General features: G+C 41.9%; 2 protein-coding genes across 6 annotated transcripts in view; one reads left to right on the top strand and one right to left on the bottom strand.

Moving 5' to 3' along the window:
* The window catches only part of daam1a (dishevelled associated activator of morphogenesis 1a), an 88269-nt gene extending 76448 nt beyond the window's left edge, over window positions 1-11821 (top strand). For all 4 annotated transcript variants that reach the window (XM_088647560.1, XM_088647559.1, XM_088647561.1 and 1 more), the window contains 8 exons: window positions 797-903; window positions 2361-2449; window positions 2736-2904; window positions 3187-3294; window positions 6280-6340; window positions 6824-6955; window positions 8963-9133; window positions 10192-11821. In XM_088647560.1, the coding sequence (XP_088503686.1) occupies window positions 797-903; window positions 2361-2449; window positions 2736-2904; window positions 3187-3294; window positions 6280-6340; window positions 6824-6955; window positions 8963-9133; window positions 10192-10401 (1047 nt within the window). In that variant the 3' untranslated portion in view covers window positions 10402-11821. The remainder of the gene's footprint in view (window positions 1-796; window positions 904-2360; window positions 2450-2735; window positions 2905-3186; window positions 3295-6279; window positions 6341-6823; window positions 6956-8962; window positions 9134-10191) is intronic.
* A 1748-nt stretch (window positions 11822-13569) lies between these two features.
* Window positions 13570-17323, bottom strand: gpr135 (G protein-coupled receptor 135). 2 transcript variants are annotated; one of them, XM_088647565.1, is made up of 2 exons: window positions 15419-17323; window positions 13570-14533 (listed from the first exon to the last, which is right to left on the bottom strand). In XM_088647565.1, exons 1-2 carry the CDS (start codon window positions 16618-16620, stop codon window positions 14485-14487), a joined length of 1251 nt encoding a protein of 416 aa, XP_088503691.1. In that variant the 5' UTR covers window positions 16621-17323; the 3' UTR covers window positions 13570-14484. The 2 variants fall into 2 exon arrangements, with proteins under 2 accessions (XP_088503691.1, XP_088503690.1); XM_088647564.1 differs by having other exon boundaries at window positions 13570-17323.
* Window positions 17324-17327: the final 4 nt, after the last annotated feature.

Genomic DNA, 17327 nt, shown 5'->3' with positions numbered 1-17327 from the left:
TTACTAAACCTAACTTTGGGTTTGTTCTGGTCTTGATAAGATTTTTTTGGCTTTGTAATAGTGGCCTTTTAATTATCTTTAGTGAAAAGGAAAATATTGCATTTGCTAGTAAAATACACACTGAAGCTCTGTTGTGTCTGAATCAGGGTAAGAGCTGCTTCTCACTTATTATCAATGAGTGCCTTATCACGTTCTCAGCCATCATTTTCATGTGATTGCAAATCTCCGAGCCCCTGTAACGTTTCAGTCCTGTTGTTTACTAACCGATAGAAAAATTGCAAGGGCATCACCTTCGTTGAAGCAACGGTGGCTTCATATATTTTAATAAAACGGTATTAAAATACATGCTTTGTTGTAGCACAAATGTGTAAATCAAGTTTCTGTACAGCAAGGGGTGTGTACGTGTCTTTGTGCATTAATTTTGCCAGTTGTTGCATGGCAATATCTTTCTCAACAGAGCGAGACTTTATGTAGTGTGCTGTAAGCACAAATCCAAAAGTTTAGTTACAGTTCATAATGATAAAAACATAAAGCTCCGTCAAGATGCAGTGATTGCTGATGGCATAAAAGAAGTTTACAAATCAATAATACTGTCTTGCTGTGTTAAGTGTTTTGATGATTTATTGTTTTCATGGCCCATGTGAAGTACATTGAAATCAAATCTGATTTAACACAGTGAGTTTGACACACCTACTCTAAACTCTGTTTTTCACTTCGCTGTGTCTGACCTTTTACCATAGTGTGCTGAAGGGCTAAGAGCAACTCATTTTTCTTCCATCTCTCTGACTCTCTGCAGCTCTTGAAGTTTATTCCTGAAAAAAGCGATGTGGACCTCCTGGAGGAGCACAAGCACGAGCTCGACCGCATGGCGAGAGCTGATCGCTTCCTTTACGAAATGAGCAGGTATGATCGGATTGAGGAACAAAGGCTTTATTCTTGTTGAGATTCATTTCCAATCATGTGCCAGTAACTGGCAAACCCATCTTGTATGTTTTATTATTGTCACAATGATGTTTAGGGCTGTGTTCAAGCTGTGTGTGAACAATCTACAGTATTAACATGCTATCAATGTGATAAAAAGTTACTTGGATCTGAAGGTATGGTTCAGAATAATGGTTTTATTAACAGGCAATTAATTATTAGGGTTTTTATCAACACATTACTGTCACTCTTTTACCATGTTATTCATGTTCTGATAATAAAGTGTGAAAAGTGTTTGTTACTGTTAAATTCAGTTTGTGTTTGTGTCTGGAAAGGAAATTGTTCCAAATTTCTTACTGCAGTGTGATATTTTAAGAACTGTGCCACTTCTAATGGGATGTTGGGGGGTAGATGATTGAACAGTCTGAACTAAAAAGAAAACATCCACTTACTCACAGGACATTAGGTCATAATCTAAAACTCTTTCTGCTGACAATGAAGATTGTAGCCACTTTTGAAAAACAAAAAGCCTTTTAAATTAGCTGCTTTGACGCACGAGCTCAAACCATTGACAGTATTCTTTAGCAGGGCTTCGACTTTTTAAGTGATCACAGTCCCTAGGCAGATTCTAAAATGTCTTTATTTTAGAAGAAGTAGCCCCAGGCGAAAGAGCTGGCTGTTGTCACAGCACAGGATGACGCGCCCTGGCCATACAATAATATATTTCCGACTTCTGAAACCCACTCCTATATGGGGAAAAAATGCCTGGTTTCCTGGTCAAGTCTTTGTAAGGCTCATTTCAGAACATTTTGGAGCTTTAAGATCATTAATGTTCATAATCTGACATCTATTAAAGATAATTTTAAAGTGTTTTAATTAATGTTATCAGACATTTGTAATTTGTTCACATTTTTAGTACAATTCTGTTAACTGTGCAGCTGCCCTTTATGTGCTGATTAGCAAAATAAACACTATAGGGACGTGTTGGGAATCATTTGTTTCCTGTAATTATGAATGAAGCTTGCTTTTCATTTTGTAATTGTATTCATTCTGGTTAAAGGGGGAGGAAAAAAGCTTCCTTCCATGAATTGGTGACCATCTCAGATTGTAGGCCTGCAAGCGTTTTAGTTTGTGAAAACAAAGAAAGTCTCGCCGACTACCCTGTAAATGGAAGTATTGGCACAAATTGAATCGAATTGGCTAGATGTATTGTAAGGCCGACAAATGCTTTTCAAATAAACATGTTGATTGTTGTGTTACATGAGCTATTTTTCAGTGCTGAAACGTTCACATCAAGATTCTTCTTTGAGAACCTGCTTCTGCTTACTAGTCACTTAGAACTAAGGCAGCCACCAGTGAAATCCATGGCAAGTGTCAGTATCTGTGAGCTCTTTCCGAGACCGTCTTCTTCACAACCCTTCCATTGCCCTTTCTTACAGAATAAACCACTACCAGCAGAGGCTGCAGTCTCTGTATTTCAAAAAGAAGTTTGCCGAGAGAGTGGGGGAAGTCAAGCCCAAAGTCGAAGGTGTGTGCTTGATATTCTTGCAAGGGACGTTCTTAAATGCTCTTGGATATCCTGAAGTAGAATGTAGTACGTTGGTCCATGTGCTGCCTGAGACAACACAGCCTGTGGGTCCTGATTCTGTTAAGCATTACTGCAAGTATGTGCCTCTGATTAATGTTTCCTGTTGTATTGCACCTTTAACGATGCTGTGGAAAGACCATGTTGCACGCACGCACGCACGCTGAGTGTGTTTTTGTATTCTGCCTTTTGTGAATGTAACCACATGTTTTCCATGCTGGGCTCGCAGCTCTCATTAGGGCCTCTAAGGAGGTTCTGCACAGCAGAAACGTGAGACAGCTGCTGGAGGTGGTGCTGGCGTTTGGGAACTACATGAACAAAGGGCAGCGAGGCAATGCCTACGGGTTCAAGGTGTCCTCGCTGAACAAGATTGCTGACACAAAGTCCAGCATCGACAAGTAAGCATCCAGTGTCATGGCATTGTTCTTGCATGGTCTCGGACCAGCAGAAGTCAGACTCATTGATTCATTCTGTGTTCACATGGAACTCTGGACTGAAATAACTGTAAAGAGCCAAGAACAGACTGTGGCATTGAGAATGGATAATGTTTGTAAAGGGATTGTACTGAATACACTTCAGGCATTATTCACAATGTGCACAGAAATTAATATTTCATTATTTAAGCCGCAGAGTTTCTGATAATTACATAACACGTGTTTCATTTATTGATGTAATTGCAGAAATATTACTCTCCTGCACTACCTGATCACAGTCCTAGAAAAGAAGTACCCCAAAGTTGCGCTGTTCCATGAGGATCTGCAGAATGTACCAGAGGCTGCAAAAGTCAAGTAAGAAAAAACTGTCCTTCAGTTTAATAAAGACATGTTGGAAAATTATCAATAGAAAATAATGTAATGTGCAACTTGCAAACACCTTGCTTTTTCCTTTGATAGTTTTGCAGGGAAGATGAGTCCTTTTGATGCCTCCATATCGATTTTTTTGTATTGATCTGTATTCATTTTAAATGAAAAGCTCAAAAACAGTTTATTCTAACTTGAGATTTGTGCACCGTTTTCAAAAAGATTTATCCTTTCAGACAATAAAGACTGATCGCTCTCCAAAACACAGGGGTGTAATTATCACAACAACAGGATTGTACATGGAAAAAGTCCAGTCCATTAAAGCATTTCAGGCTTAAAGAAATCTTGAGAAATAAATCTTGGGTGTTTATTCAAGGTGTGCCATACCCTTGGAGTAGACGAAAATTGACAACTTGAGTGAACTACTTCTCTTCAGAGGGCAAACGCTTTGTGAAAAGACAAACTGTATTGAGCTTTCCAAGGCAGACCTGAGCAAACATTAGCTGCTGACCTAAACCTAGTCTGTGTCACCACCTTTTTGAACAGATTGGTAGTTTCTAGTTCAGGACAGCCCTGAGGATAAACAGCTAAGGTGTGTTGAGTTCCTGTAAAAGAACTGCCCCTTGAAGGTTTCGCTCATTTGCTCTTTGGAAACTTTAAAACGGAGAAATCTATGTAAAGTGCAGTATGTTGGTACAGTTCTCTGAACTAGTATTGAACATGCTAGGTTGGGAACCCATGGTATACACACTTGGGCAGGAAAGAGCTCTTTATCATCAAGCTCATTTTAATACACTGTTTCATAAGACTGTTTTATACTGTCATCTCTCCTGTGAGTCCAGCAGCGGCCATAACCACATGAAAATCTGAGTTAAATGTGAAAAGGCGCTGTGAGACAGATTACCAACACTTTTGTCACTTACAGTAGCTCTACTTGAAACATATATGTACGATGTTTTTTTATTGGGTTTAAGATAATGCACACCATCCAATAATTAATTTTAAAAAGGTTAATTTTTTTGCAAATAGCTTTCAGTCTGCTAACACAATCTTTTATGGGTGCTCACATACAAAGTCTGCTTAGGTAGTATTCTTCTGTATGTTGTATATAGACTTGGGTCTGACATCCCTTGTTTTCTCTTATAGCTTTAGGGTCCATTTGTGATGCAGAAGTATGTGTAAATAGGGAAAGTTAACTTAATAACTGAAAGTTATTTACTTTTAATGAAAGCATTCCATCCTTTTCATCCTTATTATGTGCAAATCAATAAAAAATCCACTTTTCTTCTTCAGACTCATTCCTTAATCTATTATTAATAGCTTTTTCTGTTATCAGTTAAATCCCATGGAAACACATTGCTTTTTCAGCTGGATTTGGCTAGACTCTCCACAGAAATGATGTATAAGGTATTGAGCCAATATTTTTGTTTCTGAATGACCTTAGTCTGGGAAAGAAAAGCATAAAAGGGCTAAAACGTGTATCAGGTGTAATCTGCTTTAACCTTGCTTTTTACACTGTCGTGATGGAGCTGTTCTTGAAACAGGAGAAGTGTTACGAACTGAGTCAGTGTAGTTGTTGATATAGCAGGTGAAATACAGAAACAATTGTTTCATTGCTTCATTGTCATTGCTGTTTGCCAGCAGTGTTACACAATACTCTATATTTGGGGATTAAATATATGGGAGTATTTCTGGTCTGGTAATTTTTAAAAGCTTTTGACAGTGTAGCATTTTACAAAGAATATTTCTTGGGAATGCTGGATTTTCATTTTTCTCCATCAACTCACAACTGCAGTATGAATACTTTGCTGCATTCTGCACAAAAAACAAAGCATCTGCATTGACAGAAGATGGTTTGAATATTCCTTTGACAAGGAAGCCTCAGGTCTGATGATACTCGGCTTGATCCGTATGGTCTTGCCTTCGGTCTTGGAAAGATGGGAGAAATGTCTGTAATATGGACACGGTCTTTACTGATAAAGCAGAACAATAATTCTCCTACTGTATATTGACTTATTTTTTCTCTGCCCATAAACATCACAACACCCTGAAATGGCTGTGGACCACGTGCAACAGAGCACATCATGTACAATGAGCTGGTAGCTCCCTGGGTTCTTAAGTCTGCCCACTCCTCTTGCGGCGTGTGGTGTAGTACATACATCTGTGGCTTGGCAGGAGCTCCCACGGACTGCTGAGACTAGTTCCAGCTTGGAATGTGAATGTATGCGCCACTCTGAAAAAACAAAAATGCTTATAATTGGTGTAGACAGGTTTTGTAAGCATATGATGTCCAAATCCAGACTCTTACAGTGAAAGGCTGAGATTTTTCTTCTTCCTCGTCCTCGGTAGGGGCAACTTGAGCAAGCCAGCATTGTTCCAGTAATGTACCCTGTTCCAAGTGGGTACTTCGCGACTGGGGTAAAGCTTTAAAAATACATGGAAAGAAGGCACAGTCAGGAGTGGATTTTTGATATTCGTCAAATTCATCAAAGTTTTCTGTGCAATGATTATTAAAAACATTATAATCATTACAGCTTGAATGAAGTGACTAAAGCTGTAGCTCTGTTTCTTACAACCCGATTTAAAATTCAGCATGTTTTTAATCAGCCGAGGGCAGCAGCAGGAGAGGAGAGTGGAAAAACAGCCTCCGCTGCAAAGATACTGAAATAAGCAAAGATATCAAAGCGTGAGCTTTGCTGATTGGGTATGTACTGTACACCAGGTGATTGAAGAGTACACACTTCTGTACAGGCAGGGAGAAGATGCCCCACAAAGACTGTCTTGCTGGAGAACAGTACTCTGCACAGCTATGCCTTAAAGCCTTAGTCAGGGAGATCCCAGGTGTATCCTTGGAGACTTAAAGCTTTGCGTGGAGGCAAAGTTGGACAAAACTCTGGGCTTGGTTAATTTAAATGTCCATAAATGTCCATTTGAATGACCATAAGGTAACCGAACTGTTTTCCTCTTCTGTAGCATGACAGAACTGGAGAAAGACATCAACAATCTGCGCAGTGGCTTGAAGAATGTGGAGAGTGTAAGTGGTTTGCCCTGCCTTCAGTTTCCACATGTTCTGCAGTTTGAGTCTGGAGTGGAAGGAAGTCAGTGCAGAGGACTTCATATCCAGGATGTTTTTTCCCAGTTTCCTTTGGGGTTTCCCTGAACTCTTTCCTTTCTAACCTAATTGTGTGACAGCCTTCCTGTTTGCTGTCACTTTGCTTGGCAGACTTACAAGAGCTCTTCCTAACACTTAAACAAATGTGGCCGAAAGGCTTCACGGCATCGATCTTGCCAGTACAAGGTCATGTGGCCTAAGCCAGATAGTTAAAACCCAGAGTGAAATTTAGAATGGACACTGGGTGTCATATCCCTACTCTTGGAAACTATCCCATAGGATCTTTAGCAGAGATATTATTTGTGTATATATAGTGCATAGTTGATTGTGTTGGCTATGTCTTAATTGGAAAGCTTTGAAGGAATACCAGTCAGACAGCATTCATCTTTTCTCTTACTTCTGCAGGAGCTCGATTTCCAGAAACAAAGGCCTCAAGAGTCAGGAGACAAGTTTGTCCAGGTTGTCAGCCAGTTCATCACTGTGGCCAGTTTCAGTTTCTCTGATGTTGAGGATTCACTCCAAGAAGCCAAAGAGCTGGTAAGCATAGCCTGGGCCCGAACAGCTGTTATAATAAGGATGGTCTAACAACCCGTTTTGCTCTTTGAAAAGTTAATGAATCTCACGTGCTCATTTCTCATTTCTTTCTTTCTTCAGTGGCTACCTGGAGGGATATTGAATAAAGCTACAAAATATAAACGCAGACATTCTGCATGTGATTAGAATTCTTGGGTTTCAAAATGTGGCAAGCATTCAGCCAAGTTTATTTTTAACAATTCAAATGCGGTAGAAGCTATCTTAATTACAAAACAAGAGAGTGCAGGTACATTAACAGTTAACGGTCGACTATAGTGCTCTGTCTGTGATAATGTACATGTGGAAAAGGAATGCTGAAAAGTGATTCTTAAAGTATTGCACATACACATGTAAAGCACGTTTGTGTTGTAATGGCTTGCTTAGCTTAAACTGAAAGGGAGTTTCCTGACAAAAGTAGATAGTATCACAGAGAGAAGATGACATGGTCCATTTGCACTCATTAACAACAGACTATATTTCAGAATGTGTCCGAGCAGAGCACACCTCCTCCTCATGTCCGTCACGTTTTGCCAAGACATCAGACCGCAGCGCTTGTTAATCATGCACCATTTAATACCTAAACTGAATACAATTCCTGAGCTCAGAGCTGTGAAAAGTCCCACTAACACACATTTGGTTTTGATATCTGGCCCATATGGCAATGATAAATTAAATTGACATCAAAGGGACGTTGAAAGTAAGAGTCCCTCAGCCCCTGCGGTGTTTACTATAGACTTTAAATTCTTGGTGCCCTTGGGCTGTAGTATACAGCTTCCATTTTCTCTTGTTTTGCCTTTGCTTTGGTTAATAAAGTCATTTGCAGTTAGGGGATTGTAAGGAGAAAGAGACATGTCAAGTGTAGAACCTTCAGGGGTGCAGTTTGACTGAGACACTGCTGTTGGAGTCTGCAGTCACACCTACAGGAGATTACACCAGGGTGTTGAAATACGTGGACCTGTCCTGCAACAGACTTTTGAGCATCTTAATGAACTCATAAAAGTCATGCATTGCCACACTGACATTTTTAGTGCGAGCTCTAGTGACATTAGTCCTGTAACTTTATCTGTTTGCAGCATGTTTCCTTTGAGGGCGCTACAATTTAACACAGCTTGCCAGTGCATGAATACCAGCAAACATGCACCTATCTTTGCTTTGAACTTCACATGTAATTACAAACAGCCTTTAAGCCTTCAAGCCTACTTTATGACTCCATTTATCTATAGGTTGAAATGTCGCTTGCTGCTTTTTCTGGAATACGTTGTTTGTCTTCTTATTTGAACATTGAATTATTGAAAACATATAGAAACCAGGCTTAGATATTGATTTCAAAGGCTTTTTTGTTTCTAATTCTCCATGTGGTATTTATTTGATGCTACTGCATGTGTAGAAAGATATTTGCTATTGAGATTTTATAATATAAAAAATAGGGACAAAACAGTCTTGCACTTGACATGAGAGGAAAACAAATCTAAAACATTATTAAACAATAATAAAATTCATTCTTGAACACGTATGTAGTGCATTTCCACTCAATTATTAGTTTTATTTTTGTTACATTCAGAGCTCCTGATAGATTTTCCTTGGGTTTCTTTCAAAGCATTTTATTCCTCCTTGTTTGTAGTTGCACATGAACTTGGGCTTCCATTTATAGAAATACAACATGGGAAAACTAGAAGGTTGAACCGGGAGTGGTGCTATTTTGTATTGGCTGCAAAAGAGCTAGTCAAGTTTAATTCCACAATGAAGCACAGAAAGAAAAAATGCAACATTTTAGCCTTTGAGTCTCTCTCTCCTTCATGCCTGAAGAGGGCTCAAAGCTGAAACGTTGTCCTTTTCTCTCTGCCCCTCGGTGTGGAGTTAGCCTTTGTTCCTGTGTAAAACCGGCATGTGCGAGATCGGATCATCAGGTGGGCCGAGAAATGCACGATGCAGTCTGTTATTCTGAACCAGATCTGCTCGTTTTCCCAACAGTTTTGCAAAGCAGTAAAGCACTTTGGTGAGGACGCCACCAAGATGCAGCCCGATGAGTTCTTTGGGATCTTTGATCAGTTCCTCCAGGCGTTTGCGGAAGCCAAGCAGGAGAACGAGAACATACGTCGCAGGAAGGAGGAGGAGGAACGCAGGGCCCGCATGGAGGCACAGGTGAGAGGAGCAGAGAGCACCCCTCCTGTCCGAAACACCGCTTCACTCCGCCAGTGTGGTCGTATCCTGGCTCCAGAGCAGTAACGCGAGACGCGCAGATGGTTGACAGATCCAAGTCTTTCGCAGCTTAGATCACTGAGATACAGACTAACATAACCAAGTCTTGGTTTAGGGGCCTCTTTAAAAAAATAAAGAAAGTTCAAGCGTGGGGAAAAAAACGAACAGAGTTCATGCACCTGTTTCGCTCAGTCAGTACCTTCCATTACTGGCAATGCTTATGAGATCACTGCAGTAAGATACAGTGAAGTGCTAAATGTAGTTCGCTAGCTGCGATGGGCAAGTCGGCATTCTTGTCTTCCTCGTGTTTTTAATTGAAGTCTAGAAAGTAAATTCCAGCAGGATGTGTTTTCTTGTATGGCGGGTGACTCCCTCCATACAAGAAAACACCTCTTCGCGAGAAAGAAAGGCACTGCAGAGAATGGTCAATATGGCCCAGAAGATCATCGGCTGCGGTCTCACCGAGATTAAACAGCTCTATGAGGACCGCTGCCGTGGTAGAATTCTGGCCATCACAGAGGACAGTCACCACCCAGGGCATGAGCTCTTCACCCCACTGCCCTCAGGCAAGAGATATAAGAGCATACGGACACTTACCACTAGATTCTTCAGTAGCTTCTATCCACAAGCAGTGAGACTGGCCAACACATTTAGCCATCCCCCTCGGACCACACCTACACCATCACCATCTACCTCATTGTAATTTATTTATTGTACGTCTCCAGTCATTGTTTACACGTCTGTATTGTTTACATTCAAACTGTCTGCATGTTTACTTGCACATTGTCTACTGTTTGTTTGTACATTGTCTTGATGCACTGTTTGCACCTTGTTTTGTTTTTTACACTTGTTTTACAATCGAGAGACTTTCTGTCAGTAAGAATTCCATTGTACCAGTACCGGTTACATATGGCAATAAAGTTCAAGTTCAAGTTCAAGTTCCCAGACCTTCGCGGCTCGTTAGTGTCCCGTTGTGACCCGAACCCGTCTCCCTCCTGCAGCTGAAGGAGCAGCGCGAGAAGGAGCGCAGGGCCCGCCAGGCGAAGGAGAACGGCGAGGAAGACGGCGAGTTCGACGACCTGGTGTCGGCGCTGCGCTCGGGGGAGGTGTTCGACAAGGACCTCTCCAAGATGAAGCGGAACCGGAAGCGCATCAACAGCCAAGCGACGGAGACGAGCCGCGAGCGGCCCATCACCAAGCTGAACTTCTGAGCGGCACGCGCGCAGAGCCGCCGCCACCGCCCCCCTGCCCCTCGGGGGGCAGCCCTGGCTCCAGCCGCTCATCCCAGTGGCCGGCTCCTTCTGTAGCTGACTCTCTGTGTCTGTCTCCCTCGGCTCAAACCTGAAAAAACTCAAGAGAAAAAAAAAAAGCCAATTTTCTGGTGCCGAAGCACAATAGTGTCTGTCTGGAAACAGATTGCGAAAGAAACATTCCCTTCAGTGAAGAATGCGGACAGTAAGCAAAAACCAAACTAGGACTCGAAATGAAATGAGTCACTGGTTTTCAAGTACCATCGGCCTGTAGCTGCCAAAATATTTTTTTCCTTTAGACTGTGGACATGACGGTGAAACTGTGGCGCTGGTGCACCATGGATGAAGGTTATTAGAATTAGTCTTGAAAGCAGAACTTCAGATCCAGTATCCTCTTCGAAGTGTGTGAAGGGGTCCACATCAATGGAGCTTTTGCTGAACTAATGCCGTTCTTAACCACAGGGGACACTGGGAGTATCCCTATATGTTTTTTTTTTTTTTGTTCCAGGAACTTTTACCTTCCTTTGTACACGCAGAAAAGGAAGATAAAATCTGGACAAGCTTTGCCCTTTTAATGTCTGCAGTGTTGGTCATGATGGAGAGAATGAAAAAGCATGTTTATTTCAGCTGCATTCCCCAGGATTGTCATGCTTTCGTAGAAAACACTCCATGCCGTCTTGACTGGCAGGCTGTATTTCCATAGTTGAAATGAAAAGTAGGATTCCCATTCCGCATTCTGCATTAGACATGTAATGGATATATGCTGGATTTTTAAGATATGACTTGAGAAAGAAAAAAACCTATTCCTGGCAATAAAATGTAATTAGAATGAAGCGTTTATTTTATCCCCCCCAAAAAAAAAAAGAAAGAGCAAAGTTAAAACAAATTACATAGTTTTAAAAAAAAGAATTTCCTTGGGAAATGAGCAGTCTTTTACTGGGAGCTGGCTGATTATTTGATTGCCATATAACCCTAGAGAGGAGTTTGAGCAAGTTGTGAAATATTTTGCGTTTTGGAGCACTTCCACTGATGGATCTGAATCGACTCCTTTGACAGGTTTTCTAAATTTCAGGACAGCTGCATTAAAATACACTGTGGATGAAAACTTCTATGCACCAAAAAAAGGTATTCTTTTCTAGTTGGCTAACAAAATTTACATTAAAAAAGCCTTTGATGCGAAATGTAAAATAGGCAATATCTCATTTTTCAGCATCGTCAGTCAGTGAGTGCTCCCTTGAATAAAGAAAATGTTTTTATTAGCCTCCTTTTCATGTGTGATAAGATTTCCTTTATATGTGGGTTCCTTCTATATGATTTTTTATTTAAAACTGCCTTTTAATGTAAGATAGATCTTAACTGAATAAAGACTGTTGGAGGTGTTGATTGTCTTTTTGTTAAGTTGTTAAGATACATGATCAACATTTATCTTGTCTGTATTTTAACCTTGCTTCAGAGCATTTTAGACACCTGCATGTGTGTTTGACATTAACAACCTGGAATTAAATACTTTAAAGGAACAAGTAATAGGTTTATTCCATGCTGAAAAAAAGAAGAAAGAGAACACAACGTTTCGGCCGTGGAGCCTTCTTCAGGTGTTCTTCTTCACACCTGAAGAAGGCTCCACGGCCGAAACGTTGTGTACTCTTTCTTCTTTTTTCAGCATGGAATAAACCTATTACTTCTTCCTTTGCAGCCTACGCATGCTGACGCAGCTACCCACCTGAACTATTAAATATTTTAGTCCCAACCTACCTTAAACTTTTGGCCTGAATGCAAACGTTTTGGCAAATTGAAAAACTAGTTCCTATTTAATGAAGCAGAAAGTCCCTCACTGCCTTGTCTTATAGCTTTAGAATTTCAAGTGGTCTACAAATCGAAGAACACTTTTGTGCACCAGGACACCCATGTACTGATAACGGAGAATGATTTGCATAGAGCGCCATCTGCTGTCTAAGTGTTGCCACTTCCCCCGAAAATTAAGTTGCTCATTGGTACTGCTATTCTGTTGAGGAGAAGAGCAGTTCTGTCAAGCCACTGCCTGCCTTTGCAGATGATTAGGGAATTTAGCTGCCGATTGCAATGGCCCATTTACAGTCACAGTACGTGTTGAGGCTGCAAAGCCATTGGTCACAGAGGTGAGCTGCCTCTTTCACCCTGAAGACATGGGCTCCTTCCTGACACCAACTCAGTGCGTCAGATTCAAAATCTCAGTAATCAGTATTCATCGTCTTTTTAGAAACCCCAAATGTTGTAAATGCCTTGTAAGCCAATGAAGCACTTCTGTAGCTTGCACAGTCTCTGTGCGAACAGGAAAATGATAAAGTAATTTTTGGCATGTTGGGTGTCAGATTTAGTGTAGCATCATTGCACTTACAGAACAAATTAATGCAAAAAAGGGAAAATTAGTCAAATTTCATGACATTGAATGATCTGATGGTATTGTATGATATTGTCTGAGAAATGCTTTCTGTTCTTAATTCTTAAGTACTGCTTGATTCTGAACAGAATTTCAGAGAACTCCCAAGACGGCTAGATACTGCTACTTTCTGTGCCAAGCTTGGACATGCCTTCTGATGAAGAGCAATGAACAATTCTTTTACTTTAGAATCACCTGTGGTTTCAATGTAGGGGTGGATTTTAATTTCTCTTAGTATTAAAACTGCATTTTCAGTAAGGGTTTTTTTTGCATTCATTGGTTCACAGGACATTGCACAAGAGGTAGAACAAATTTCACTGAAATTTAATGATCATCGATCCTGCTATCATAACTTGCAATACAAGTTGAAATTATCATGTTTGCTTGAGTGTTTAATCTCTTAATTACCACGTAGCAATTTTTTAAAAATGCCACATTATCACAGTGGGTTTCTAGGGGGAATTCTTTTTTAATATATTAACCTCGGTGTATTTGAAAGGAAATGAACTTTCAGAGACCAATGTATTTGCACAAAAGTGTTTCACCTGTTGGTAACAATTGGAAATGAGGCAGGGTTAGGGTTTTATCAATCTTATGCCAGTTTAGTGTTTCAATTCACCTTTTCACTTTGCCCTTATTTGATGTTTTGCATGTCTTGCTGAAAACATCACCCTCTGGTATTGAACAAAACAAAAGAGTTGTGCAGTGTCATGTTCGATGCATAAAAGACTTTGATTTATTTCAGGTTTTAGTTGCAAAATACTGTAGTTTTACATATCAGTACACAATAACAATAACAAACTGGAAATCTGACATTTACATACTGAAAAAACAAGCAGTGGAGTGGTAATCTTCAATTGCAGCAAAACAGGTAGGGAAATTGATCTTTTCTTGTTTTAAAAGGTGTTTTAAGGCTTTTGGCCAATAAACCTCTAGCAACTAATAATAATTTACTAGAACAAATTTATTATGTGGGAATGGTGTATAACGTGACATTGTGCTTTTGTTCAGTAACGTGTAGTGGCATAACAATAAGAACAAATAAAATACTGCATTTTGTGGGAAATATGCACTGCAGCAATGACATCAAGAACCATACAAATTCAGGAAGTAACTTCCTTGTGTACAAATCACAACATGAAGTGTAAGCAAATTAAATCTTGTCACAATGTACCATTGTCTAGCTGGAGGCTAAACGTGGGCTTTTGCGCTACAGATTGTGACAATTATCAACTAAAACAAGACCCAGTTTGATTGGCACCCCAGACTCTTGGCAGCCATGCCCCGGACACTGACACAAAGGAACAATAAGAAATATGCGCAATATATGCCTATCCATGCTATGTGGATTTATATTCACAAACACCCATTTAAAAGGTGACAGAATAAAGCTATGAGAGGCGAAAGAGAATCTCAGAACGAAACTGTTGCGGCCAACCAGGAGTGTGGGATGAAGCCCAGTCATCAGCCAGCACCGTGTACTGCTTTAGCCGATAAGGGGAAGACCTTGGTCTCGGCAGCAGTCTCTCGCATTAGATCAGGTCGACGAGCAAATCCGTTCCCTTCGGGATACTTACAGGGCATGTTTACTTTCTACCAAGGTAAACCGACTGTTGATCGCTTGGCATTCACAGTACCTGGACTTCGGTACGCCAGAGCTGTCTGAGGTGCTCACAACTTCTTGGTAAAACAGAAATAAGGATCTCGGTTGATTTCAACATAATGACTTAATTATACATCACAACAGTAAAGGAATACTGTAACGGGCTCTTCACAGAGGCAAGGTTAGGATCATTCAGGCGTAAACTGTTGCACAAATAATACGTAATGTGTGCTTCGTGCGTAACGAGGGACGGCCCACATGTGGCATAGCCCGGATCATTTTCAATTATAATGTGAAATAATAACGGTTTGCCTAACACAGGGTTTTGAAAACCAAAAACCTGCGAGAATGTCATTGAAATGACTAACGATGTAAATGGAAAAGTTGGGGGGGTGACATGATTAATACAATAGTACAGTAACGATAAAGAACCCTTTTCCGGACAGGTCTCTTTTCATTATTCACAGTGTAAGCTACTGCATATTGGCACTTTAAAAGGCAATTAAGTTTAAACCGCTGACCACCTTCAGCGTTAATGGCTGCGCAGTTAATTAAGAACATTATTTTGGAATACGTTTTTTTTTGGCACAGTTTCCAAATATTTACAATTTACTAAAGCCCTTCCAGTGAATTGGGTACCAAGCTAGGGCTCAATAATAATAATAATAATAATAATAATAATAATAATAATAATAATAATAATAATAATAATTTGTTTAGAAATGCACCCACAGACCGCAGTGCCAAATTGGCTGCAGCCGGGATTTATGGCAAAGGTTATTCAAAGGCTCGTATCTGCAGTTTCAGATTTGGGCGCTGCGGGTTCGGACACAGTGTCCGGATGCCCGTCCCGGCAGAACAGTACCGCCGGGTTTTTGCACGCCCACACGGCCAGCTCGCCGCCGGTTCCTGGGCTGGAGGAAGACAACCTGCTGCCAGCTCCGTGCCTGTTCACATACCGGTCCCTGATCCTGTCGGCGCGGCTCCGGGCTTCCCTGCCCTGGCCCTGCGTGGACAGGTAGGCGGCGATATTTCTAGTCCTGTACCCTTCCTCCCTGTTGCGCCCCAGGAGCATCGATATGTTGGGGTTCCTTATCGCGTAGATCAGAGGGTTGATGGCTCCGTTCGCCCAAGCCATCCATATGGCTACAGTATCCATCACTGGATTGAAGGAGTAGTCCCCAACGGCGGTGATGATGCCCATGACACAGTAAGGCCCCCAGCAGAAGATGATGAACACAATCATGATCAGGACGGTCGTGGCTGTCCGCATCTCGCTGTAAAAGCGCAGCAGGTGCGCGTATGTGGTCACCGGCCGCACCCTGATTTCCGACAGCCTCACGGTCTTGCAGATGTTGTAGTGGCAGAAGCACATGAGGGCGAAGGGCAGGAGGTAACAGACCAGGATTAAAGCTATGCTGTATGCTGTGCCCATTCTGGAGGTGCCAGAATGGAAGACGTACATGCAGTGGTAAAACCCCCTCTTGTGAACCACCATGTCCCCGGCTGTCCGTGCGACCAAGTACCACGGGAAGGCAAAAAACACCGCTGTCAGCCAGACGGCCACCAGCAGCTGGATGGCCTTCTTCCGCCCTATTTTTTCTTGAGGTTGCCTCACTATGGCGTAATACCGGTCGAAGGAAATGAGGGTCATCGTGAGGGTGGAAATGATGCCGAAGCAGGTGTTGAAGAAGCCGTTAGCTATACAGAAGCAGTCCCCAAATATCCACATGCCATCCCTGCTGAAGAGCATGATGAAGGAAAATGGTAAACAGAGGATGGCAGTGAGGAAGTCGGACAGCGAAAGAGACATGATGAACGCATTAGTTACAGTCCTCAGCTGCCTGTGCTTGATGATGACAATGACGACGGCTGCGTTTCCTAAGCTTGAGAGCAGAAAAATCACAAGGAGGACGAGGGCTTGGGCGGCCACGGCGATGCCATGAAGGAGAGAGTTTGTCTCGATGCCTTTTCCGGGGGAATAGCGTCGGTCCTGGTCGCCTCCGGCCCCCGTCTGGTTTCCAGTGTCGAGCTGGGTGACCAGGGAGCTCAGGGCGGGGGTCAGGGTGAAGATTTCTAGCGCAGGATTTGTCCTCGACGTGTTTTCGGCAGCTGAGGTGTTGCTGGTGCCGAGCAAAGCAATGTTCGCGGACAAATCCATCGGACTCGACTGGGGGGCATCCACGAAATGGAAGAGGATTCATCACTTTGGAATATTTTAGATCAGCGTTTAATGAAACACAGCAAAGCAAACGGCGTATATCCTTTACAGAGACCTTTCTCGTGTCGTAGACCTCAAAGTGTAAAAGACAGTACTTAGCTCATTGCAGGATCCCCCGACAGTCGGAATAAGATGCATTTTTTCCCCTGGTTGGTCATTACAATCGCAGGGGCTGATCTTTGCTCTGAATGTTTTTAATTGCCACCTCAGTCACTCCCAGACCCCCTTTCTCCTTCGCTAGTCTCCGCCTGCGTACACATGTTGGAGGCTCTGATCGACTCCGTGACGTTTAGTGCCGTTACCAAGGCAGCGGTGATGGGCTTCTGCTCCGGGTATTACGCACTTTGCAATAAAGAAGGGTCGATTTTAGGCAGGTTACGTTAGTCTTTTCACGCAAATGTGCTGGGTGGGAGGGAGTTCAGCGACTATAATGAGACGAAAAACGACAATTTAACAACTGGGTAGAGGAGAAGCCGCAGACAAATTATCCTTCTGGTCAGCTATGGGTTGTATACCCCTTTTGTATTTTATTTCCGCTTAGCAAGCAGTGTTTCTGTGAACAAGAAACGAGACATCAGATAAAGACAGTTGGCCAGCTAATTAGATTTAACAACGTAGTCAGGAAAATGGGTTGCTTGATAAATGCC

This window comes from Lepisosteus platostomus, chromosome 10, assembly GCF_059453375.1.
Source record: "Lepisosteus platostomus isolate fLepPlt1 chromosome 10, fLepPlt1.hap1, whole genome shotgun sequence".
Lineage (NCBI taxonomy): Eukaryota > Metazoa > Chordata > Actinopteri > Semionotiformes > Lepisosteidae > Lepisosteus > Lepisosteus platostomus.
The sequence above is the reverse complement of the archived record's forward strand: the minus strand, read 5'-3'. Positions and strand labels throughout refer to the sequence as shown.